The sequence below is a fragment of the Triturus cristatus genome, chromosome 1_2, assembly GCF_964204655.1.
Source record: "Triturus cristatus chromosome 1_2, aTriCri1.1, whole genome shotgun sequence".
NCBI classification, from domain to species: Eukaryota; Metazoa; Chordata; class Amphibia; order Caudata; family Salamandridae; genus Triturus; species Triturus cristatus.
In genome coordinates this window covers 726,125,418-726,152,498 of record NC_140580.1, presented here as the reverse complement: position 1 = coordinate 726,152,498, position 27,081 = coordinate 726,125,418, and the positions used below count along the sequence as shown (strand labels likewise).

General features: G+C 42.4%; 1 protein-coding gene across 11 annotated transcripts in view; it reads right to left on the bottom strand.

The window, feature by feature from the left end:
• The window catches only part of LOC146867905 (uncharacterized), a 1,103,481-nt gene that overhangs the window by 592,571 nt on the left and 483,829 nt on the right, over positions 1-27,081 (bottom strand). For all 11 annotated transcript variants that reach the window (XM_085608614.1, XM_085608620.1, XM_085608616.1 and 8 more), the window contains 2 exons: positions 24,644-24,717; positions 3,609-3,668 (listed from right to left, as the gene is read on the bottom strand). In XM_085608614.1, coding sequence (XP_085464740.1) covers positions 3,609-3,668; positions 24,644-24,717 — 134 coding nt within the window. The remainder of the gene's footprint in view (positions 1-3,608; positions 3,669-24,643; positions 24,718-27,081) is intronic.

Here is a 27,081-nt window from a genome sequence, read left to right as displayed (position 1 = left end):
GGGAGAGGCAAGAGAGATGGAGCAGATGGGAAGGTGAAGGTAAATGAGGACACAAGAAAGGAAACAGGAGCATTTGCAGTGGAGTAGTTTTCCACAAGAGATGGATATCTCACTGGCTGGACTTCACAACAGTGTTATATATGTAGCTCATCTTAAGCATCTACCTAAATGTTTTTGGAGGTCAAAAATGAGAAATAATGGGAAGTAAAAGAGGGCAGGAGCGACCAGCAGAGGGAAGGAATAAAAAGTTGGTGACACTCAACAGTGAAAGTAACAAAGGATGATCGCGAGTTAGGAATAATATTTTAGCTATTTAAACACACTAGAGAAGGCCAGATAGAGCCCCTCGGAGGCAGCAGACTGCACTCCTCTTTACACTCTCTACAGTCTGACCTCTCGTTATCCTTTTTTGTTAGTATTTAAATTTAGCTGTGTACCCGTATCTGAATATGGTGGGAGTTGGAGGGAGAACAAATGGGAGGACAGAGCCCATCAGTTTAGAAATGTAAGGTCTTTATGGTTTAAGAAGATGTAAAGCAGAGGGTTCGGTTAGCAGGAGGGGCAGAAGTTGAAACGGAAAATATTAAATGCAGGTTTTTACTCTCTTGGAATATCTAGTTCCTGTTCAGAAAATCATGTACTCTCCGTCTGACAATCAAATGAAGTCCGGATTAGGATTGCCAAGACTATACATTGTGCCTCCATCCCTGCCTGCTGCAACATGGGAAACCATAGAATGTCTGTACCAAATTCTCTTCCTTACATGATAATTACTCCTCCAGTTTTTCCAAACCCTTTTTTAATTCTACTTCTATGTAGCTCCACCACACCTACTAGTAGTCAGATTAATTAATTTAGTAATGCTTTAACAGTGGTGGCTCCTCCGGTATGGCGGAGGAGTGTCGCCCCACTTCTTTTGAGCAGTGCAAACAAAGTAAAGGAACTATAAAATTAAAATGACTTTGCTTTATTATCATTTTATGTTTCCTTTGCGGTGGGCGGGCCTGCTCTGCTCTCGGAGCAGGGGAGGAGTGGTTTGCCTACTCCTAAATGCACAATGACTGTTTGGTCGGCTCTCTCAGGCCGCCCAAACCAGTCATGCGCACTTTCCCCGTTCTCCATGCAGGCTGCATTACAGCCTGCGTGGAGAACATGCCCAGGCCCCCATTCCCTGGTTGAGTGTCATTGCAACGTTGTGATTGGTCAGGGGAGCCTGGGTGCTTACCAATAACAACGCTGCACTGCAGTGTTGTGATTGCTCAGGGGAGCCTGGCTGTTCTTCCTGGCTTCCTGTTCCTCGAGTCCCACGAGGAGAGCAGGAGCAGAAGATGTGGGACCCGGCGGCAAGGTAAGTGTATATATTTTTTTTAACTGTTGTATTGCACAACTCCGCTGCCCCGATGAGCCCCTCTCCTCCGCCCCCGCCCTGCCACCTGCAAGTCATGCCGGCCGCCACTGTTCTTTAAGCGAGAGTCTTGTTCTGCTGGTAAGACGCCTCACACAAAAATTGCACTGAAACTCTCTTATTATGGCATTTGTAACAATTCCATACGTTTAAGTTGTAGCTTAGTTTTTCTTCATGAAATATTGCCAAATATTTTAAAAACACTACTTAATATTCTGCTGCTACTAGCTTTCGTAAACAATCTGCTAGCTTGCATATATAGTGCATGCTGTGACGAAGCAAAACACATGCTCTACCGACTGAGCTATCCGGGTTTCTCGAAACAACACTCATTATACTTATTTTGTGCACAAGAGAGTTGTCTACCTTACAAACATTCTGTCCTGTAAACGACATAAAAGTGTTGTATGCTGGAAAATGTAGTGGGAATAGAATAATAGCTAAGGAACTGTGGGTAACCTGCCATTGATCCAAAATCTGATTTGATGTAAGGCAACCAAATTTCTTCTAAAATATTTTCTATTGAGTCATATTGTCCCAGTGTGTTTTAGAATTCACCAATTGCGACTGCCTGCCAGAGAGACAAGAACCTAAAATTTCTCCTCCAACTAGGTCTGCAGGATAAATATGTCTTAGAATGCAACATTTGTAACATTTGTAATTCGTTCTGTGAAATGTTCTTGAACAAGAATCCTAAATCAGTCGTAAACGTAGTCAATTTGTGTTATCTTGAGACCCATCTTACTGGTCAAGTGCACTTAGAATTTAAATAAAGTCTACATTTTGTCTTGAAAAATACAGCTGTTGTTAAGTACTGTATGAGAACAGTGAAAGGAGTCTGCCTCTGATGATGGCTCCGCCCCCATTATGCAAAGTGTTAGCCCCCCCTACCCGAAGTACATGTCTAGTTGCACCCCTGTGCGCAACATCCTTGCTTCCAGTGATGATGCACTGGTGCACGACATTTTCATATCAATTTCATTAGCTTCTCCCTACATTTCTTGCTGTGCTGGAATTCTTAGCAAGCGACTGCGGCCAACACAAGGAGGGCTTGGTTCATGTCCTGTCACAGCCCACCTTCACAAAGGTCTGGCCACACGTCCTGGATGCCCTGTAAAACGTCAAAGACCGGCACGCCTTCTTTCCCGCAGACTTTTAACAGTGAACGGTAGCGAAGCAAAGTTATATGCAATTATACCATTCCCAAATATGTTTGGGGCTACGGACTGTACTCAAGAAGCATGGGTGGCCCCATGAGAGGGTGTGCTATACAGTTTTCTGCTTCACAGTGCTATGTAAGACAACCTGATTTTACCCGTGACTCCTTGAACCCGAGAGATAGCTGAATCCACCGAACACATGGACAGCATCTACAGAAGACATAGGTAAGAACCTCACGCCTTTCCATCCTTTTTAACTCCACAATGGCATGAAGGTCACAAGTAATGTCTTCTTCCACCAAATTAGAAATCTTAATCCATTATGCTGCAGTACAGTGGCCACTGCCCTCTACATCATTGTGCACATTGTTTGCAGTCAATTGTTTGCGCCTTGAAGCTTCAAGCATTTCAGTCACCCTTTACGTACAGCAATCACTTGGGTGGAGACACCTAACTATGATCCCATTGTGGAAACAAAGTGCAGTATTTCAAACAATGTCCATATCTCTACAGGGTCCTAGTTTGCCTGTAAATGCTGTTTTCGGCACATTTTGAGCATGCATTGTAAATATTACACGCCGTCCTCCGAATATGATCTATACTGCATGCAATATTTTTTGCAACTCCTATTTTCTGTATGTGACGCAAGAATAATTGCACCTCATATTTTCTGCATACGAAGCAATAAATAATTAGACCTCATATTTATTGCAAGCACTAATTACAGATTGTGCATGGCAGTTTAAACTTGTAATTGTGAGGTTTTCACTCCTTTGAGTCGGTATTTACTGATGTGGTTCAGGTTCGGGTTCTGTATTCTGTACTAACTTGTAAGTATGGCCTAAGTGGAGATCATCATCACAAGGTGAGGCGCGACACTAAACTGAGAAAGAAATTGGGACTTTCATCACAAGGTTTGTCCAAAAACAGCGGGATATCATTCTACACGCACTATATATGTTCAAGGCATCACTTCCTCACGAGAAGTGCTTGTTCCTCCAATTTACAATTATATACGAGATAAATGACCTGTGTTTACTTACCGCCATGGGCTTTTCCAACAAAATGTGGTAGCCTTTTTTTGCAAAAGCTATTGCCGGCTCCTGAAAAACAGACACAAATAATGATAGTTAATAGCAAAGTTTATAACATTGTCTTAATAATTTCCTCTGTCAGTGTATTTTAAAAGCTTGAATTGTAGAAAGCACCAGAGGCAGTATAGGTAAGACAACCGCAATGAAATAAATAAAAAGTCTCCTAAATGAGGGAATGCGGAGAACAACCAGTTCTCAAAACCGTACAAGTCTAAATCACAGCAATAGTTTTCTGCGGCTGTCTTTTTTTACCCAGACCATATATATTAACGTGCTATGGGTGAAAGCAGCTCCTGTATAGCGCACCCTCAACACCAGAGACACGCTGCTCACCTCAAATGTCTGCTTTTCTATCAAAGTTTTTAACCATAGGATCAGCACAGTGCCATCTACGCTGAGTTAGGAAGGGACAAAGTCTTTTGCCATTCCTACAGCAAAGTCTTTAAGCATCGGACTAGAACAGTGCTGTTATATATATATTTTTTTTGTGTGTGCAGTTTTATAAAGTACGAACTCGACCCGAAGGTATTGGTGCGCTTTACTCGAGCACCAGCTACATTGCACAAGGACACATTCATTTTTTGGTAGGCACGAGAGATTAAGTGATTTGCCCAGAATCACAGGATGCTGAACCTAAGTCGAGGCTTGAACCTGGTTTCCCAGCTCCAAAGTCGGCAGCTCTGGCCGTTAGGCCACATCATCTCTCTATGAGCCACGGTTGTGCAGGAGAGCTAGGTTGAGTGTTCGTTAAATACGGATTCCCATTTGAACAGTTTGTATGCTGTATTTGTTTGCATAAAATACTTAAAAGAATTATAAAACAAACCCTTGTAACATCCGCCATATTTTGCGCTGCCAGTGACTTTTTTTGATGTTAACTAATTTCAGCCCTGCCTATTCACCCTTGCAGAGTTACATTCAGTCAATGGGGTTCAATAGAGGACTCGATAGAGCAGCAGAACCTCACAACATTCCCCTTTACACGGACAATGTCCTATACGTCCTCCTCCATCAGCGGATTTGGCCCAGGTTATGGAAATGGTAAATTATATATCTTTAAATCTGATTTGAAGTTAAATTTGAGGAAATTGTGCTTATTCCCACTACAAATTCAGAACAGTGAAATAAGAGTACCAAATTAGTGTGAACTTTTGGGAAGGGTTCCATTCTCAAGGAAGTATTTACGGTTCAGGTTTCAAGTGATGAGACAGATTTTAACGATGGTAACTCTCCCAGAGCATTTACTGTGCTAAGGACAGGGGCTTTTTGGAATAAGCTCCCACTGTCAGTGGCTGGACGAGTGGGTCTCTCCAAGGTGAGTATGGTAGCTACAACATCTATTATTGTTTCTATCCAAAAACATGTCAGTAAGTCTTTCTTCAAAGACCTTTGATTATTGCTAGCTGAGCTTATTTGGAGTGACAATAGGCGACAAGTTAACACACCTAAACTCCACCTTGCACTGTAATAAGGGGCCAACCGCACTAAATCTGAAAGAGATGTTAAAGGGGATATGGCCAATGTTGATCCCTGCCGCTGTCTGGTGCTACACCAATTCAGAAAAGCCGCATCCCGACATTGGTGCAGTTTGACTAATCTTCTAGACTTTCCACTCTCATGCATTCCCAACAGTGGCGGCTCCTCTGTTAAGACGGAGGAATGTCGCCCCACTGCTTTGCAGCAGTGAAATAACAGAAAAATAAAATATTAACTCAAGGTTATTATCGTTTTATTTTTTCCTGCTGCGGGAGCTTTGCGGGCGGGGCTGCTCTGATGACAGAGGAGCAAGGGGAGGAGTGGTGGCACACAGTAAGTGTGCATGACTGTTTGGCCGGATGTCTGGCGCCGGCCAAACAGTCATGCACACTTTGCATGTTATCCACCCAGGTTGTATTACAGCCAGGGTGGAGAACATGTTCAGGCTCCCACGGCCTGTCTGAGCACCAAACCACTGCGCTCAGACCAATCACAACACTGCATTGCAGTGTTGTGATTGGCTTAGGGGAGCCTGGGTGCTTCCTGTTCCGGCCAAAGCATAGGAGAGACTCTGGTGATAAGGTACGTTTTTTTCTCTTTTTTTTACACCACCTTACCACCCACCCCCGATCCGTGCTGGTCACCACTGGTTCCCAGCATTCACAGATCCGAACAGTTGCTCAGTTTAAAAGTGTGGCACCGAGTTGGTATCCGACGTTGTACAGGACAAATTCATTTTCCACATGTTGTCCAATAGTAGCACAACATTTGAACAGTGCAGTTCCTGGCATATGTGGTATTTAGACAGCAGCAGTAAAGCTATGGCGTCTGAGGTATCCGAGCAAGACATGCACATGGGGCTACAAACTGTTCTGAGTCACGTCATGGCATAAACCACAGACCTGTTACCTGCTGATTCTTAATATGTGCGATAGGAGTACTGTCAGAAAACGTTGGGAGACTCGTAGGTGAAGCCTTCTCTGCGGAGTCCTGGACCACAGGACTTGCATGTGCGGGAAAAGTCTGTTATTAAGCCTGGTCCAAGCAACAGAAAATGGGTCCCAGGCCAAAAAGTAGGAGCATGCATTTGCTGTGAAAAGTGCATGCAGACATCATCACAGATTATAATGACTGGCTAGGATGCCAGTAGCGTGATGATGCTTATGCACGTGTTCTGTCGTGACACATTTTTTCTTTACTTTCTTTTTGCTGATGCTGAGCAGCATCGGCAAAAAGCATTTGTATTTTTACCGCTGTCATACAGCAACGCCAAAGTTATTAAAGGCAGGACCTATTGGCTTTGCCAATGCTTGTTCTTATCTCTCCCTGGCTGTATGACAGGCAGCAGAGACATCTGCATAAGTAGGGAGGCCCACGGCCCTCTCACTCATTCATCATTTGTTCTCCAGATGACCTGCTTTCTTTTGCCTTCACCCAATGGTCATAAACATTCAAGCAATTGGCCAGTGAGTGTCTACGACACATGTACCTATTAACTTTTTGCTGGACTTTACAATTTACTATCTATTATTTTTATTGATCTTGAACATTTACAGATATATAAATCACTGGTGCGTGAACAATGGCCACTCACATTTTGGTTAGAGCTCCAACATTCAACACAGCTGAAAGGGAATTCAAGTACCCACGAGAAGACACCTATTAATATAGACATTACTTGCCATTAAATATTGGTCATTTTCAATGAGAATTTTTGGAGTTACGTACTGAGAATATTTCCTATGGGAATACACATATTATTGACAAAAAAATTTCTTGTACCCTCCCACGTAACTAGTTATAATTTTTGATTGATTTGCGCAATCAGTACCAAATCTGGCACACTCAAAGATTCCCTATTTCCCTAAGTTTGGGGCAAATTTGTGTAGGCCGTAAGTTACTAAAAGAGTAAAAATTGGATTCCAAAACAACTCACCTATATAATAACTTGCTTTTATATAGCGCAAAATAGCAAACTTCTGTGATTTTTAAATGCTGTAAAAACAGATACTACTATTACTGCAATTATCGCACGCAATTTAAACTCCCTTGGTTAGATGGGAAGGCTGAGTCTGCTTGCGTCAAGAGTTCAGCCCATGAGCCATTCTCCCAGGGGTATACGCTGATACTCTATAGTTTTGATTACAAATGAACCAAAATCAGAAACGTCCTTTTCTGCGGGATAATGAGCATACAATTACTAGGAAAACTTTACTTCCAGTTCAAATATCTGATGCTGTAGTGTAAACCAACCAGGCTTTGGTCCATGGCTACAGTGTCGTTCATAAACATGGGAGCATTTATGAAACTGCTGCCCCTGGTGATCTGTTCTCTTATCCAATTGTGTGACTGAAGGCTCCAGAACAGGTTAATTAAGACTTGTTTCAGCAACAGCATTGTCAATTTGGCCCATAAAACATGATTCAGTCGTAGCCCACATATTCACAAAATAATAATATAGAGAACTCCATTTACTGCTTGTATATTCTAACCCAAATAATCTATTTCACAGCACTAGCAAAGAATGCCCACTCCTGGTCAGTAATCACCTTGAATTGTAGGCAGCACTTGAATCTACCCCAACCACACCTTCAAGAAAAGCTGAAATACCTTCCAGGATATGGGCCTACTTCGAAGGGTGTCCTATCTGTGTGATCTGCGAATGTCTTCTAATTTGTAGGGTTTCTTCATTTCAGTGTATAAAGTAGGCTTATTTATGACAGAAGATAGGAGACACATCTTTCTCCTTCCAGGGCCTACTTCAACTGCACCAACCTGCAGCATTTATGCTCTTCTCCAGATTCCCCCTCGTTTGCACTTCACGTCTCTCAGAATCCCCAATATTGGAACTATTTTCAGATTGCACAGATAGGACGAAGAAGTCAGTATACTAGTCCACCAATAAGGATTTTGCTTTTGGAAGAAGTTGAAAATTCCAGCAGGTCCCAGCATTTTTCTTTATCCTAATACATGAAAAATACCTAAAATATCATTGATAAAAAGAGTCGATATTTAATATGTGTTCTCTGGTGCATTTATGCCATCAACCTCTCCTACTATCAGAAAGAAACTTTTCATTGTGTTTCATTTAAATTTGGAAGATTTTGGCAGTAGGAGACACATTTGATTTCTAGGGAGGTGCCAAATATACAACGCAAATAGAAGGGTATATTTTATCATGAGGGTTATAACATCCACGCACGAGGGTTGACTTCTCATCACACCCAGGGTACCACATGAAGTGGAACAAACTCATGAGGACGCGGAGGGCAGAGATTTGATATTACACAGTCAGATAAATGGAAGGGCTCTCACATTATTGAGGCCGTATGCCCTGAATGCAGATGTAATCTACTTTTTTGACATTTGGGAAAAGCTGTCCCCCAATACATTGGTTCGATATTTAGGACCTACTGACCCGTTCTGGCAAGCTGATAAAGAACAGAAAGTGAATGAGCAATAAAGATGCCTTTAAGTCTTGTTAGGTCGAGCCAAGCGCAGCGCGCATGCGCTGCACTATGGGAGGCTTCTTGTGAGCACTCCAAACTTCTCCGTGTGGGTCTGACTCCCACCACGCAGTAGGTTGGTTGTTGCCTGTGTCATTTAGTTTTCGTACGCAGCAAATAGCTAAAGGCGGGTGCATGTCCCACCTCTTTAGCAAAGGATCACTCCCACAGCGTTTTGCTTGCGGTAGAGAGCAGCGGCACACAGGGTAGCAGCTGCATTCCTTACATTCCTTACAGCGTGTGCGCACCACTCGCGGGCTAGCAGATTACCCTTTCCTGAAAGGAAGTCTTTTGCATGGCTTTGTTGTTGGTTTCATTATCACTCAGCTGGTACAAATAGCCGTATTTATTTCAGGTTTTAATCTGCATGCCCCCCCCGCCTCCTCCACCCCATGGGGCCCCGTATAATGAATGTGATAACAGTTGTTGTCACTGGCTTATAGTATCTTCGCTTTTGTGTCTTCTCGCATGCTTTCTCTTTTGCGCTACACTCCTGGCACGTCACGGCAAGACCGGATTGAGGTGTGCGTGGTGTCTTCTCAGACCCTCGCGGAAGATGTGTGTGGCCAGGGTCGGCATCTCCACATTAAAGCACTATATGTCTGCTCATCAGTCCGTGTCCAGGTGTGTACCACCCAATAGTATAAATGTTTGCGTGCGCGACAACCAGATTCACAAAGTTCTTATAAAGTTTTAGAATTTGTTCGGTGCTCCTGGGGTGACGTATCGGTCCCTATACGTCATGTAATATAATCGAGAGTAGCACATTCAAATTTGAGTGTGTCCCCCTGGGCACTCAGAGAGAAGAAAAACGTTTACAATTGTTCATATGTTTTGGCAATTTTATTCATTGCTTTGCTTAAATCAATAAAGTTTTCAACGTTGTCAATTCATTGTTTTCTTTAAAGTATATACATCTTTTCATGACATCAATGTTTGTTTCTAATCCAATGCATTTCGGGTTACTGCGAACCCTTCATCAGGGACAAACCTGTAAACGCAATCAGAGATGAGGAGGCTTTAGGATTGTTTTGGAGTCGTGTAACACAATCTATTCATTGTATTTACATTTAAACATGTCATACTTCAAATTCTGTCTAGGGGAGAAAAAGTATGCCTCGATTGATTCTGGTACACATATTTGTCAAATCTGCATTTACGGGGATTTGTGTGTTTATTTCCTGTCGTGATGCCGGCTGCAAAAGCTAAAATGGCTGATTTACGTGGTTTTAACTATGAGTGTATTTGGTAAAGTTTTGCGGTAAAAAATGACCGGTTAAGTAAAGTATTACAGAAAAGAGTGCGTGAATGTTTTAATGTGGTAATGACATCGAGAGAGTTAAGTGAAAGATACTTACATTTGGTGTCCGAGATTTCAATGGTTCAAGCGTCTAGTAGCTGTGTTTCGGTATAGCGTGTTGTTATGTGGTTTTATAAATGGCGGACTCATTGAGTGTGTGGAAACTAAAGAGGGATTCTAATGAATCGTTCGCGTAAGCGGACTGACAGCCATGCTGGAGCGGTACGCAGAACATTGAAGGATCGTGTGTTTTATGGTGAACATAATTATTCATGTATTCAAGTGAATTTATTTAATCATATAAAAGCTCATTAATATGATGTTGTTGACAATGCTATTTAAGAACACATGTTTGCGTGAGCTGAACCTAGCTTATGATTGATGGTGTTGGTTAGGTGGCCATCTTGGACTGGTGTGAATAACCTATAACTGATTATGTATACTAATCAAAGGCCATACTGTAATAATATGATGTTGTTGACAATGCTATTTAAGAACACATGTTTGCGTGAGCTGAACCTAACATATGATTGTTGGTGTTGGTTAGGTGGCCATCTTGGAATGGTGTGAATAACCTATAACTGATTATGTATACTAATCAAAGGTCATACTGTAATAAAATGAAAATTATGCATTCAGGGATATAGAGCAAAAATACACACAATCAAAAGTATTCAGTGATGATGATGATTTAACAATGAGAACTCAGTAATAAATTTCAGTAATAAAATTTTTTTTTCAGTGATAAAAAATTCCATAGTAATCTTTATAGATAACATTGATATTCGATCCGGTCATTAAGACCATGTGGTTTGAGGGAGGCCATTTTCTTGATCCAGTAGTTTTCTCGTTGCAATAGAAGTTTGGTGTTGTCTCTTCCTTCTGTTTTCGTTATGATTTCCAAGATTTGATATTTCAGTTGACTGATGTTGTGTGAATGGTCTGTAAAATGTACTGCTATGCTAGATTTGACATTGTGAGTACGGATGTTGGATTTGTGTTCGTTTAATCGGGTCTTGATTTTCCGTTCAGTCTTGCCTATGTAGACTAAGCCGCACGGGCATTTGAGTAGGTATATCACATTCACTGTGTCACAGATAGCTGTGACTTGTAGTTTGATGATGTAACCTTTCCGTGGATGTGTAGTAGAAGGTCCTCGAATAATGCTGTTACAATTGTTACAGTTGTAACATGGTAAGGTGCCTTTGTGTGTTGTTTTTATCCTTTCGTCTTTGGTTTTTAGAATCTCACCCAAGTTTTTATTTCTTGTGAATGCAAATGTTGGAAATTCGTCAAATATGTGGTTGAAGTCTACTTCTTGTCTTAGGATTGGCCAATGTTGTTTAATTATTTTTTTTAATTTCTTGCTTGCCGTGGAGTACTTGGATACAAGAACGTTCTGTTTATTGGTACTCTGAATGGATTTTTGTAGCAACTGGTTTTGTGTCTTTTGTTGGGAACGGGTAATAGCTTGTTTGATAATGTTGTTAGGGTATCCTCTTTGTTCAAAACGTTCTGTCATTTCTTGTATCCTTTGGTTAGCTAGTTGTGGTGATGAGACGATACGTTTAACTCGAAGTATTTGTGAGTATGGCAAATGGTTTTTAAGAGCTTCTTGATGAAAACTGTTGTAGTGTAACATATTGTTACAGTCGGTCGGTTTCCGATGTAGATCTGTGTGTAGTGTATTGTTGATTTTAGTGATTGTTACATCCAGGTATGAGATAGTTTTCTCTTGAATTTCATAGGAAAATTGTATTCTCTCATTAATAGCATTGAGGTCGTTAACGAGACTTAGTCGCGCATCCTCTGTCCACCCCACTAGTTCTACTCCGTAGTGACTTTGGCAGACAAAACATCAGCAACATGGCCAGGTTGCGTCCCATACTATTCTGGACAAGGATCAGAAGGTCCCCCGAACTCCACCACTACGCCTCAGCCTTGGATGAGTTATTAAAACTGGGAGCTGATCATAAGATCCCTTGGGTAATGAATTTGAAAAAACAACTGCAGAAGATTGGTTTGGAAGAAGCCTGGGTGAGCCAGGCTCCACCCCCTAAACTAATGATAATTTTTTTTTATTGGGATTGGGTTATGGCCGAAACCTTAAGAAGTCAAGAGGGTGCCCTCACTGTGCATTTCTTGGATATGAAACCGGCTCTCAGTTTGGAGCCCTTTTTGGATTTCATTGAATCGCCTCAAGACAGATCATTATATCTTAAACTGCGATATGGCACACTCCCACTTTATGATTTTCAAACTAGTTGGGGTAAGGGATTCATATATCGAAAAGGTTGCCCTGGTTGTGCCTCGCCCACAGAGTCCATTGGCCATTTCATGTTTGCCTGCCAGGCGTACAGGCAACCCAGATCAAGGTGGCTCAAACCTGTCTGCAAAAATCTGGGTATAAGGTCAGCTAGGGTGGCACTGCGTATTTTGACCTCTGAAACATCTGTCCCAAGTGTAATCTGCGGGACCGCCAAATACCTGGGTTGGGCCTGGAGGTTAAGACGCAGGCTGCTCAAGGCGCACCATCTACAAGTAAACCACCCACTTCCCTGAATTTGCAGCCTATTACTGTCTACATTATCAAATATAGGGGACACGTGAATATAATACGTGTACATATGAAATTTTTTATTCCTTTTAACTTTGTATGAACTGAACTCATTTGTTGTAATATGGTTTTTTAAATTGTTTTTATATACATTGTGCTGAACTTTTATGATATTTTGTATATGTCGAATAAAGTACTACAACAACAAAAAGATATACCTACTCAAATGCCCGTGCGGCTTAGTCTACATAGGCAAGACTGAACGGAAAATCAAGACCCGATTAAACGAACACAAATCCAACATCCGTACTCACAATGTCAAATCTAGCATAGCAGTACATTTTACAGACCATTCACACAACATCAGTCAACTGAAATATCAAATCTTGGAAATCATAACGAAAACAGAAGGAAGAGACAACACCAAATTTCTATTGCAACGAGAAAACTACTGGATCAAGAAAATGGACTCCCTCAAACCACATGGTCTTAATGACCGGATCGAATATCAATGTTATCTATAAAGATTACTATGGAATTTTTTATCACTGAAAAAAAAATTTTATCACTGAAATTTATTACTGAGTTCTCATTGTTAAATCATCATCATCACTGAATACTTTTGATTATGTGTATTTTTGCTCTATATCCCTGAATGCATAATTTTCATTTTATTACAGTATGACCTTTGATTAGTATACATAATCAGTTATAGGTTATTCACACCATTCCAAGATGGCCACCTAACCAACACCAACAATCATATGTTAGGTTCAGCTCACGCAAACATGTGTTCTTAAATAGCATTGTCAACAACATCATATTATTACAGTATGACCTTTGATTAGTATACATAATCAGTTATAGGTTATTCACACGAGTCCAAGATGGCCACCTAACCAACACCAACAATCATAAGCTAGGTTCAGCTCACGCAAACATGTGTTCTTAAATAGCATTGTCAACAACATCATATTAATGAGCTTTTATATGATTAAATAAATTCACTTGAATACATGAATAATTATGTTCACCATGAAACACACGATCCTTCAATGTTCTGCGTACCGCTCCAGCATGGCTGTCAGTCCGCTTACGCGAACGATTCATTAGAATCCCTCTTTAGTTTCCACACACTCAATGAGTCCGCCATTTATAAAACCACATAACAACACGCTATACCGAAACACAGCTACTAGACGCTTGAACCATTGAAATCTCGGACACCAAATGTAAGTACCTTTCACTTAACTCTCTAAGGGCCTCATGTAGGTAAATAAATATTACCGGTTCATAAATACCGAGCCGTACCGAATCGGTAAATTAGAACCGGTAAGTTATATGTAGGTAAAAATTCGGTAACAGTTACCGATTCGGTAACAGTCGGTAAATACGAATCGGAATTCACCGATTCGGTAAATACCGAGGTGGTATCCACCGATTCGGTAAATACCGAGGCGGTATTTAGCGAATCGGAAAATACCGAGGATACTACCACCTTCCCTTAACTAAGTAGCCAATATCACAATCATGTCATTACAGAAGGTCTCTCAGGCGTGAATAGGGGACCCCATACCACAAAGATCAGCTTAGTGAAATCACATCACAGGAGCATCAGGAGTCTCCTCGCAGGAAGGCTCGTCTTCGGTCTGAATAATTAACATGATGTCTGAGCTATGAAAAGCACCAACTGTCAGGTATGTGCAGCTGCGCGTGTGCCATGGCTAAATCGTGGGTCGAACAACCGATAGTGGAAAACATGCATTGTGTAACATTCCAGACTGTGTGTCACAGCATGTACAGACCAAGGTCGCTGCGCAGAGCTTGGGATGGGAACAACAGAATGCACTCGTCTGAAGGAAGTTTCGAGTCAGCAGTTTATTCAAGAAAGAACATGTAAACGCAGTGTCGTGTGCAAAGACACAAATATGGCTACATAACATTCAACGTGGTTATGCCAACTGAACAATGCATGTACGTATTCAGGGAGAACTCACTACACGCCCCCTTGAGCGAAGCAATATGTAATAGGCAAGAAAAGAGAGAGCGCAGAGTTCAGTTTCGTCAGAGCAGAACAGGGCGTAACCAATGCAGCGCCAAAGTCCTACAGTACAATTCATTGCAGCATACAATTCAAAAAACACACAATGCAAGTATAGTAAAATACTCAAGCAGACCATCAGGAAGAGAAACACGAGAAATCAAAGAAATAAATGTTGCGCCAGGGTGCTGTCCAGTAGCACAGGCGCAATGGACGACAATCCAGTTAATCCATGAATGTATAGGCAGCATATGTGGCCACGGCTTCCAACATGCAATCGTTTCCAGGGCCACTAAAAGTCTCAGCCATCCAATTGAGTAAAGAAAAGGAACATACGTGTTCTCCAACCAACGGAGCCTCCAGCACAATCAGAGGGCACCCGGAATGTTCCTCCAAATAGCTCATGGACAAGAAGTCGTAGGCTGCCGCTGAGACGTCCCAATTACCCAGGATACCATGCGCCGCTCCACACGCCATGATCCGGACACCAGAACAGGACAACTCGTGAGCCACTAAGGGCCGCATCAGTCGATCGAAATCCGGCACCGGAGACACCATGTTGGTCAAGCACAAATCCAGAGGCCATTCAAAGGGACAATCCAGGCAGTGTAAGACAGGTTGTACGCAGGTGAAGTAGGAATACCTGAAGGATAATCCATAAGCCAGGCTCAAAGTCGCCAATGGCAAAGTACCATAGTAGTCAAGCATCCTATCACGAAGAAGATGCAGACGGGACAGGTGCTCGTGTGGCACAGAAGGAGCAGCCATTCCGGAGTATGAAGAGTAAAAGCAGCACACCTGCCACCAGCGCCAGAAGCAGCGGAACACCTCCAAAGATGCTCGAGCACAGTGAATGAACAAATGCCGGAATTACACCACAAATAGTTTGGAAAGAGGTCACGAGACCCGAGCCCCACATGTTAAAAAAAATTGAGCCAGGCCGGTCGTGGACGAGGCATTGATAATACTTTGGATCAAAGAGCCGAAATGCAGGGGGAGGTCAGTATTCAGAGGCGCCTGTTCCTCAGTGCGCGAAGTAGCAACGTGAAGGACAAATATTTCACGAGAGGAAGTCAAAGGCACCTCTTTGTGGGACAATGGCGCTCTATTCTGCTCAACTTGTTGGACTCTGCTTTCAAGGTTGGAATCGAAGGCCAGAAGGAAACATCCCGCCGCCCATGCGGGGGTGGAAAAAGAACAGTATAGCAGCAGACAACTTCATGCGAGACAGTTATGTACGGGATTACCACTCACATCCCGCAGCAAACTTCATTAATCATAATTAAATGAATACCGTTTGCAAGCACAGTGAAAGAAGGTGTAATCACAGGCACTGGGATACCTCGTAGGACGCACGCCAAAATCGGGGCTTGTACATTGCATGCGCCGTGTACTTGCATGTGCCTATTGTCTCATGTATGAATCCTAGAAGTGAGAGTGCTAGAGCTAATATCTATAACGGCTTAGGCCTTCTCCATGTTTGCTTGGTCAATAGCTCTCAGTCTGGAAGCCGCCTCACTGTGCGACAACTTGCAGACCTCGTTGTAATTAGCATACGCACACCTTTTGGTTCTGCCACCCACGGGACCATTCACAACATCATTCCATTCGGTATGCACATTGATGGAGTGGGTGGACTTCCTGCTCCTGTAGATGTGCTCTGTGTCAGCTGGTGGACAGAGTGGGATGTGTGTCCCATCAATGCAGCCAATATAATGGTGGTTGAAATTCCTGAAGGAACGGGACAGGCAACTCTGGGATACACCACCCACCGCAGCTGTCACCACCTGAGAAATGCCGGATGCCAGCAGATGTGGGCTGCAGAGCACCTGCACATGTGGGGGTATGGCGTGCGCCCTTCTTATTGGCTGGTCCAGGAGTGGGTGCGGGTCCCTGATTGAGTCCATGATGGTTTCGGGGTGTAGCCTGTGCCTCTCATGTATCTCTGCATCAGTCAGCTGGAATAGTGTGATGCGCTGTCTGTGGATGCGTTCCTTCCGTCGACAAACCCTCAGTCCTGCTGCCTGTAGACGTAGGCGCCTTGCAATGACGTACATAGCTGCCAGGGTGTCCACGCTGTTGCATTTTGGGATTGCTTAGCTGCACTGTTGTTGGTTACCACCTGCTTTCAATCCGTGTTAATTACCGACTCTTATTTACCGATTTTCTTGGATTTCTTAATTACCGAGTGCTCCTACATGTCATTTTGATTTTTACCACTTCATATTTACCACTTCATATTTACCGATTCGTTAATTATGTATTCGGTAACTATGAATCGGTTTTTACCGCCTCATATTTACCGAACAGTGGTTTTTGGACTCCTACATCTCACTTGTCTGTATACCGGTCGGTAACGGCATATTTACCGAATTTCGGCCGTTACCGACCGGTATTTCGCTACCTACATGAGGCCCTAAATGTCATTACGACATTAAAACATTCACGCACTCTTTTCTGTAATACTTTACTTAACCGGTCATTTTTTACCGCAAAACGTTACCAAATACACTCATAGTTAAAACCACGTAAATCAGCCATTTTAGCTTTTGCAGCCGGCATCACAGCAGGAAATAAACACACAAATCCCCGTAAATGCAGATTTGACAAATATGTGTACCAGAATCAATCGAGGCATACTTTTTCTCCCCTAGACAGAATTTGAAGTATGACATGTTTAAATGTAAATACAATGAATAGATTGTGTTACACGACTCCAAAACAATCCTAAAGCCTCCTCATCTCTGATTGCGTTTACAGGTTTGTCCCTGATGAAGGGTTCGCAGTAACCCGAAATGCATTGGATTACAAACAAACATTGATGTCATGAAAAGATGTATATACCTTAAAGAAAACAATGAATTGACAACGTTGAAAACTTTATTGATTTAAGCAAAGCAATGAATAAAATTGCCAAAACATATGAACAATTGTAAACGTTTTTCTTCTCTCTGAGTGCCCAGGGGGACACACTCAAATTTGAATGTGCTACTCTCGATTACCACCCAATAGTGCCTTGCGAGGCTCATGTACTAATTGGCTCTAGCCACACACTGACCTTCCAGGACGAGGTGTCTTGGACATGCTGCCCACGGTTACAGTCACCCCTCATATAATGCACGCCGCAGAGCGAGCTGTGTCTTGTTTCTAAAACAATATACTGCAGCCATTCCACCCACTGGTACTCTTTGTTGCCTTCGAAAGGGTAAAGGATTGAGTTGGCCCTGCAGTTGCGCCTGTGCAACACGGGTGGGCTCTGCTGTGGAAGACGGTGTTTGCTTTTATGTGTACATATTTCACACACACCATAGAAGTGCAAATGCACGACTGCCAGTGTAAACGCACAATCGTCGTGTTTCCGAGTCCCGGTCCGCTCTTCGCGCTCTATGGCCTCAGGCATGCTATAGTCAAGCTGCGCTTCACAAGCCGAGCTGTAGTGAACTCACCCGTGCCATGGATGCGCTGCTCGTGGCTTCCGTAAGGGCGGTGTGGCAGAGTGTAGCGTCAAAGGTTATAACTCTTGGCCGCCCTCATGCTGTTAGTGTCTTGATAAACCTCCTCGTCCGCCAGCGTGTGTTCACTGCTGTTCCTTCCCAATCTGTGGTGTCTCACAGCAGTGAAAGAGCTGCGTGGAACACCTGTAGTGTCTTTCTCAATAGCGCCTTGAAGACAGCCCTCCTTCCAGAGTTCAAGGCGCTAAGCTGATGAATACTGTTTACTAGTGCTTAAAAACGCCCATTCATCTCCAACGCATCTTGGCACATTTCATATCGACTTTAAATAAAAAGTGTATGATTATTCAAAAATGTTGAGTGTGTGGGCATGCTAATAGGGGATAATCTGCTGCATGGCTAAACTTATAATGTCCCAAAGGTGAGACCTATTGGCTATGCCAATGCTTGTTTTTCTCTTGTCATGTTTGTTCTGCATTCAGAGACACAGGTCAAATGTCAGCTTATGTTTTACAATTTGCAGTCAGAGGAAGAAAATTAAACACAACCTCTAGGAGAAAATAAGCAGCAAAGTTAGAGGATTTTGTAAGGTGAACTGTCTGACAATCATGCAGTACAAAGAGTGTGAAATGAAAGGATGTAGGAAGTCAGTTTTTTTTTCCTAACACATAGCTTTTTTTTTCAAATTCCTTTTTTATGGGGGCATTGCACGAGTACAGTATGACATGACAAAATAATAACAACACAACATGCGAAGAACCAACGGAGAAAAGCAACACGCACTTGTCATTCCAGGGGTACCTCGGCTGAGGATCGCAGGATGGCTGCTAGAGAAGGAAGAGCATGAGTGAGTTGCACGCTCTGGGCCGAGGGTTGGTAGGGGTATGTTGTACCATTGGATCAAGGGCGTGTATGAATGCCTCTAAAACACTGAACTCGGGATAAGGGTAAGGAAGTCGGAAGGCGCGAGGTGAAGGGGATCATTGTGGTGGATGGAGGATTGGGACTAACAGGAGGACTCCAAAGGTGATACCAGGAGGAGGAGAAGGAGTGTGACATGTGGTAGTGCCAAATAATAGCTAACACCAGAGGTCAGGCATGAGGAACGCCAGAAGGGGCTGATTTGGCATGGTCGGGAAGCTACAAATGTAGTTACATAATCAATCATGAGGTGAGACCTCAGGGAGTGGGGAAGGGAGGAGAGGAGGGAGGGTGGGGGTCTGCGACTGGATTGTACGGTGGTGTGATGGGATTGTCGGCCATCTGAACACACCGTATTTAAATAGCTTGTAAATGAACTGTACAAACATTCCAAAATGTATTTTAGTAGTTATGAAAGCAATGTTTTGTAATTCTGTGATGAAAAAACGTTTTTAATAGGATGAAAACAAATCAGAACACTTTACTTGGTGATGTGCAAATGTTAAACATTTTTGCTGAAACCCAATTTCTACAATTATTGTTTATACGTATCATCGATTCAGTAAAACTGCATGGTAGGGGGAAACTTTGTGGCCATTTCAATGGAAAATGTGCTGTTTGTAATGATGGTGCACTACCAAAACATGCTTTACCAATAAATGCATTAAAAGTACGTTTTGAGACATGAACGGAGACACATTCCTGCGGGTCAAGAACATCACAGTTAGGTTGAGTAGATTATTCAAGTCACTAGAGCTGCAGGTCTAGTAACGTTTTTATGAATTTTCGAGGCCTGGATTACTTTAAGCGGCTGTATGTCAGGTCTGATATCCGAGGGGAGTGGGAGCTGTACCCCATTCCTGCAACTCAGAGATTGAGGAGCCTCCCACAGGAACAGTGGGAGCAGCTGGAAGCGCCAGTACACCCAAGTGAAATCACGACGGCAATAAAAAAATTAAATACGTTTAAGACACCGGGGAAGAATGGTCTCCCAGTGGAATGGTATCAAACCTACGACACAGTTATAATTAAACTTCATGCAGTCCATCAAGAAGCACTATTGGTTAAAATCCTGCTACGCACTATGACTATGATTGTGGTGTTACGGAAGCCTGGCAAAGTGCCGACTGGTTTTAAAGCATACTACCTCTTGTCCGTGTTGAAAGTGGATAACAAAATACTAGGCAAATTACTTGCTCCAGATTGTGAAGGTGGTTGCCTGCCTGGTACTCACAGACCAATGTGATTTTATACTCTGCAGGCATACGGCCCTCAACATGAGAAGGCCATGCCATGTGATGGGAGAGGTAGTCAGCAGCCCCTTACCCTAGGGTCCCTAAACACGGAAAAAGCATTCAATACGTTATCCTGGTATTATCACAGTAACTTCGGACCACAATTTATACAAATAGTCCAACTCCTGTACATAAAACCTAGTTAAGACAAATGGTTTGATATTGGAATAATGAGAGCTACAGCATGGCAAAAACAGGGGTGCTACTCTCCCCAATACTATTCGCTCTGCCGGTGGAACCACTGGCATACAACTTTAGGGCAGCACTGTTGGACTAGGCCATAAAAATACACAGCCAAAAGAATCTGGTCTCCCTGTACGCAGATGACCTGTTACTGTACCTAAGCAATCCCACTGAAGCGGTCCCCAGACTTAGCACCATCTTGGACTCATTTGGAGAATAGTCAGTGTTACAAATTAACGTCCTGAAGTCCATAGTGCACCCACTGGGGGTCTTTCAGACCAACCAAGACAGAGGCTCCCACAGCAAATGATACCATGGGACACACATTCTTTCTGTTACTTGGGAACAATGGTGGCAAATTCAGGCCATATTTGGCAGGAATTGAATACTGATACATTTATAATGAGGCTGCAGAGATCAATGGATCTCTGGGTCTCGCTGCAACTGTCAGAAGCAGAACGGGTATCCGTAGCCAAGATCTTCGTATTACCCAGATGATTGTATCTCTTTCAGTGCAGCATGTAAGGAATCCCTCTGACTAGTCTTCATATGCTTGGATAGATCCAGATTATTTTGATCTGGGGCAGAAAAAGGAGTAGGATGAAAATGAATATTTTGTTTTTGTTTGAATCTGTTTTATTAGGTTGTCATTAACAATACAGACATACACAGTATACATTACTTTTTTGTAATAGGCAGAATTGAGACAAAACCCTCAATAAAAATTACCTTTACAAAATATGGGAGATTGAAGGCTTTATTTTCTGAACTTCTAAGGGCCAGAATGCTTAAGTATTGTTACTCTCATTAGCTGGGGTACCGTCGGAGCTCCCTTTAGCTTCTAGGGACATTTTATGAACCACTGACAGGACACTCAACTATTTTTAATTCCCTGTGTGAAATGCCAACTATATCTAATGTAAAACAATTGAAAAATACATGAATTATTACTTAATATAATTCTAAACTTTTATCAGATGAACCATAAATATGATCACAGGGGTCATTCTGCTCTGTTAGAAGTCAATGATATAGCATTTCACCATAATAGGACATATTTACTACACAAATTAGGTATATAAAATTAAACAATGTGAAGGTGTTCTCCTCAAATATAACTGTAATGATTGGATGTATGTAGCTGGCAAATAGTAAAGGAGTTCAAAGCAGGAAAGGTCAGTTTCCTCTATGGCCCACCATGGGGTTCTATCTCAGTATGTTAAACTGGCTTGACACATTCTGGTTTAATGCTACTCAAATTCTGTCCTGGTCCTAACACCAATTTGAGTCTTACTGGCCTGTTTCCTTTCAGTCTAGAATTCAGGAAAGGGCTTAGAGAATTGGCTTTGAACCTCTTCCCTACTTAATCATTCGCAGAAGATCTTCCCTCTGAAGAGTCTCGTACCCTTGCGTTTGAATGATTTACAAAGATGCCATGAAAAGGAAATTCAATTTCCTAACTAGATGTTCAGCATGCACGCTGATGACATGGTCTGTCCTCTTCCAACCAATCAATTTACAATCAATCAAGCACCATAACTTACCTTTTGAAATTTGAAAAGCAGGGATTTCCTACATTGGCGGTTTCATCTAAAAGAGCTACATAAGGAAAAGCGGACAGACGGACCACTGGATTTTGCTGGCATTAGCAAAAATATGGCTAGTTGAACGAATTTGTCAATTTACAAGCTCCCTAGATTACAAAAATGGGTTGTGATAGCCATCTTTAAACTTAGAACAAAGAATCACATCATATCTCTTCTGAAATGCCCTGACTATAATTAACAACAATTAACAGGGTGATCCTGTTTAAGGTCGATTCATAAGAACCACCCAGAGCAGGAGGTTGCTCTACATTCCACATGCCCTGTCCTGATAAATTAAAACAACAAAGTGACTACTAGCAATCAATCAGAATGCAGTAAATATCAACCATATGCCAACCTGACATATCTAGATATCAGCCATCCTAACAAGGAAAGTTTCCAGATTTTAAAATGGTGGTGAGGGAGCACACTGGTTTTAATATTAGGGAGACCCTGCAATGATCGATATTGCTCACCCACATCTCAGATGCTGGAAGATGCTAAAGTGTAATTGTGTAGAAGGACTTTGATCGAACTATTTCATATAACCATGGTTAGTCCAAGCTATTGATATATGTGACATAGCCCCATGTCTAGTCCCTCTTGTACTCTGGAATGGCCACATTCAAGGGCATACTCTTTAAAATATATTGACAGAAAAATAAATTCAAGAGTCATAGTAAGACGGTAAGACCTCTAATAACTTTCTCATACTAAAATGAAACCACAAAGTGTCGTTATAATGTTTTATGAAACTCCAGTAATCTGAGATTTTTCACAGGGACACATGTCATATCGCCAAATTCACTTAGGTGCCAGTTCTGTTTTTTAGTGCCTGTAGGTATCTTAAAAATTGCTTCAGTAGACTATAAGTATCCAGGGGCATATTACTGTATTTGTAAAAATATCGTTGACAGCAGGTAAGGACACATCTGAATACAAAGCCACAGATGTTGATGCTGTCAAACCTGAAGCCAGAAAATACAAATATGTCAGTTAAGCTGTTTAAACTCTGTACGCAAATTCAGTTGTAGTTTTCATAATTTTAATTTCTATTCAGTAAGAATTCTTTTTTTGCGCTTGACTGGCAATCCTGCGTAACAAGTTACCCGATTCAAATATTGCGCCCAACCAACCCTGCAAAATTACCCCCAGCTGTATCTAAATGTACAAATCCATTGCTTCACCCCTCTAACAAAATCTGAAAAAAAAGTGGTCAAGATCACACATGATTTCGTCCATGGAGCAGAAGCAGTGAAGCAGACGTATTACAAAACTGTGTGCCTACGTGCCTCTACAATTTAACATAGAGGGCAGTCTGAACAACATCAGATGGGGTTGAGTTTACTATTACGAAGCTAGGGGGACCCAAAAAAATCAAATTGTGTGCCAGTAAGACATTGTGCGCTACTGACCTTGCATTTCTTACGTGCTTAGAGTGGACTCTTACCCCAATCTTGTACAATGGCCCAGTTAAAACATTTGTATACCAAATGACTGCTACGCTGATGCACTGTACAAAACAGCAGGAAGGAGCCTGTGAAATATGTGTGCATAAACACAGGTGACCAGCTGGATATACACTCTCAAGCCACTCGCACATTCACTGTAAAATACACAGAGGATGCATAGAGTAAATAAAAAAGACATAAGGGAGGCAGGACTTTGCAGAAATGTGTGTGCTTTCGGGTATCTGTGGGTATGCCCAACCTTTAGGTATCTTTTGGTACCACATGTGGAAGTTGCACCAGATGTGGGTAATGTTAGATGGGTTTCAGGAAAAAGCAGTAGTAGCAATAGTGACAAGCAGGCCTTCACCTTAGGGAGCAGTGTCTTTGGAATGTGGGCAGGGCTACTACATGCACACAGGGGCGGCTCCTCCGCTATGGTGGAGCAGTGTCGCCCCATCGTAGAAACATAAAACGATAATAACAGTTGGCGTTATTATCATTTTATTATACTTCCTGCTCACTGGTTTGCCGGTGGGAGGGGCTGCTCTGCTCTCTTCCCCGTTCTCCATGCAGGCTGCATTACAGCCTGCATGGATAACATGCCCAGGCCCCCATTCCCTGGTTGAGCGTCGAACCAGGACACTCAAAACCAATCACAATGCTGCACTGCAGCATTGTGATTGGTTGGGGGAGCCTGGGTGCTGACCAATCACAATGTTGCATTGCAGCGTTGGGTTTGGTCAGGGGAGCTTGGCTGTGCTTCCTGAGAAGGAGAGCGGGAGCAGAGACGCGGGACGCGGCGTGGGGCAAGGTAAGTGTTTATTTTAATATTATATATTTTTCTTTACATTGCACACCGTTTACCGAATACCCCCACTCCCTGCGCGCGTGCCCCGCCACCGGAAAATAAGGCCGGTCGCCACTGCATGCACAGCTCAGGCACCTGGGACATGAGATGGAGCCAGCAGACCTCCCCATGTTCTGGCTCCATGAACTCTTACAGGCTCCTCAGCCTACAGCTAGTGATGCAGGAATGGAGCAAATGGAACCAGATGTAACCATGGGAAGCAGCACAGCTGCACAAGGAGGGCAGCTACCTCTGCCCAGCCGTAGAGAACACAAGTTAAACATGGAACCCAAAATTCAGGGACTGAATATAACATTTTCTAGACAGTAAACAGATATTTTTATAAGATAAGACTTAATTTCGCATTACCTTATGAAGTCTGTCTGGTGTAGCTATTATAACTGCATCAGCAAACTTGTCTTTTTCTACAGCCGGCCTCCAGTCTGTGATATGACAGTTAATACATTCATAATTATGAGTGACCACAAGAAGAATGAACACTGATAAAAACACCCGAATGGAATTACATTTTTCTTTTAAAAGCATACCTCAATACATTGCCACCTATCAGTAACCATTGCTATGGTTTTGTACACCTAAACGTAAAACAACATCTCTCTCATTTATTTCTGTTTTCTAAGAATCTGAGTCCTCAAAAAAAACAATTTACTTAACTGAAATTCTAGTTAAATCAGTATAACCCCAAAAGGTTAGTAATCTAAAATATATTATTACATCAAGCCACAAGACATTAAATATTACTAGCAGTAAGGGTCTGATGGAATCTGTGTGAATGACTTAACCTCACAGATAATCGCCAGGACCACTGGTATTTTAAGGAAGGAGAGGAGCAAATTATGCAGCACGGTAAACTAAATTAGAAACCAAGAAAAGGCAAATTACGTGCCATAATTCAACCCATTTTGTGGTAGTATTACTTGCATTCTTTTGTAACTTTTAAAAGTACTACACTGTCTGGGCAAAGATTTTAAGGCATCAGTATTAGTTTAACAACCGTTTGAGCTACAGAAAATTGTTTTTTTTAAATTAACATCTGCAGTTTATGCCGTAGATGATGGATTATGTTGCAAATGCGGAAAATCCATAATTATGCAGCAAACACAGAGGCTGCACAATTGTAAAATTCTAGAAGCCACGCTAACAGCGCCCAAACAGCCAAGCCAACTTCTCTCCAGAGAGATGACACTACATAATTAATCAAGTCAAAAGTTTATTCATACTGGCATTGAGTCTACCAACGTTTCACCTACCTCCACCAGCGTTGTCAAATAAAACGCATGTTGGGTGCATCAAATAATACAACGTACCCCCTTAACCAATAAAAATACAGCATGAAAAATTCAAAACGTACACATTATTTGTGTATTAGGGGTTCAAACAAGCATTGGAAAAGGCAATATGTCTTGCCTAAGCAAGAGCTATTTGCTTGGCGAATGTGTTTTAGCCATGTTGTACACCAGCGTGGCTGCTGTTCAGCATGTCTAAATGTTAGAGGCATAGAAGAGAGATGTGTGGAGTGTTGTAGAGTGGAATGGCGAAGAGTGGTGTAGAATGGAGTGGAATAGCGTGGAGCTCAGTAGAGTGGCATTCACTGGAGTGGCAAAGAGTAGGGTAGACTGGTGTACAGTGCATTGGCGTAGAGTGTTGCAGAGTGCAGTGGCATTGAATTCAGCGGCATACAATGCAGCGTTTTAGAATGCAGTGGCGTAGATTGGCGTAGATTAGAGTGGTGCATAGTAGAGTGCAGTGGTGTAGAGTGGTGTGGAGCAAAGTGTAGTGGTGCAGAGCAGAGTAGCATAGCGCAGAGTGCAGTAGTGTAGAATAGAGTGGCGTAGAGTGGTGAAGAGTGGAGTGGTGTAGAGTTAAGTGATGCAGAGGGCAGTGTCGTAGATTTGAGTGGAATAGAGTGCAGTGGCGTAGAGTGGTGCAGAGCAGAATAGAGTGTTGCAGAGTATAGTATCGTAGAGTGCAGTGGCATAGACTGCAGTGGTGTAGAATGGAATAGTGCAGAGTAGAGTGACAGAGTTCAGGGGCAGAGAGTGCAGTGTTGCAGAGTAGAGCGTAAGAGAGCAGTGGCATATAGTACAGTGATGATGAAATTCTTTATTGTATAGTTAATTAAAACCCACACAATATTCCAGTACATAAGATATATTGTAGCAACATGATATGCTTGTGAATATCTTAGTTTCAAAAATAAAAGTTACTTTAAACATCTAAAACACCACCGTTTTAGTTCAATACATTAAAATCTAATTCATTATCGCAATTACAATGTTTTGACTGTTAAAAGACAGGGAGAGTCCACTAAATAACGTTATGACCGGTATCACTGTGTCGTTAATTGCTTATAACAAATTCAATTTTTTATCAATTGGCAGATTAGTTGTGGGCCTTTGAGTCCAGACTTTTTAGTATGGCGGATCTGCAGGTGCGGATGCCTCTTTCATTAAAATGTCTCCTCAACAAATGACGGCGATAGTGACCTAAGGTTGGGTAAATACATATTAGATGTCTAAAGTCCTGTGTTGGTGACCCACATAGGCTGCATGCTTTTGAGCCCTGGGACTTCCAACTGAGAAGGTTGGCGTTGGAGGGCAACTTCCCCAAACGCAGTTCTAGGAACTTGGTTTTTAGATGAGGGGGAAAAGGCAAGGCCCAGGTAAGCCGCTGGCTCTGGCTTAGTGTAAGAATGTAGTATCATCCATGCGTGAGCTCGTCGGCTTAGCATTACTTTGTCATCTTGTAGCGAATGCATTTTTGCCGCCTTTTTCATGATTAGTTGG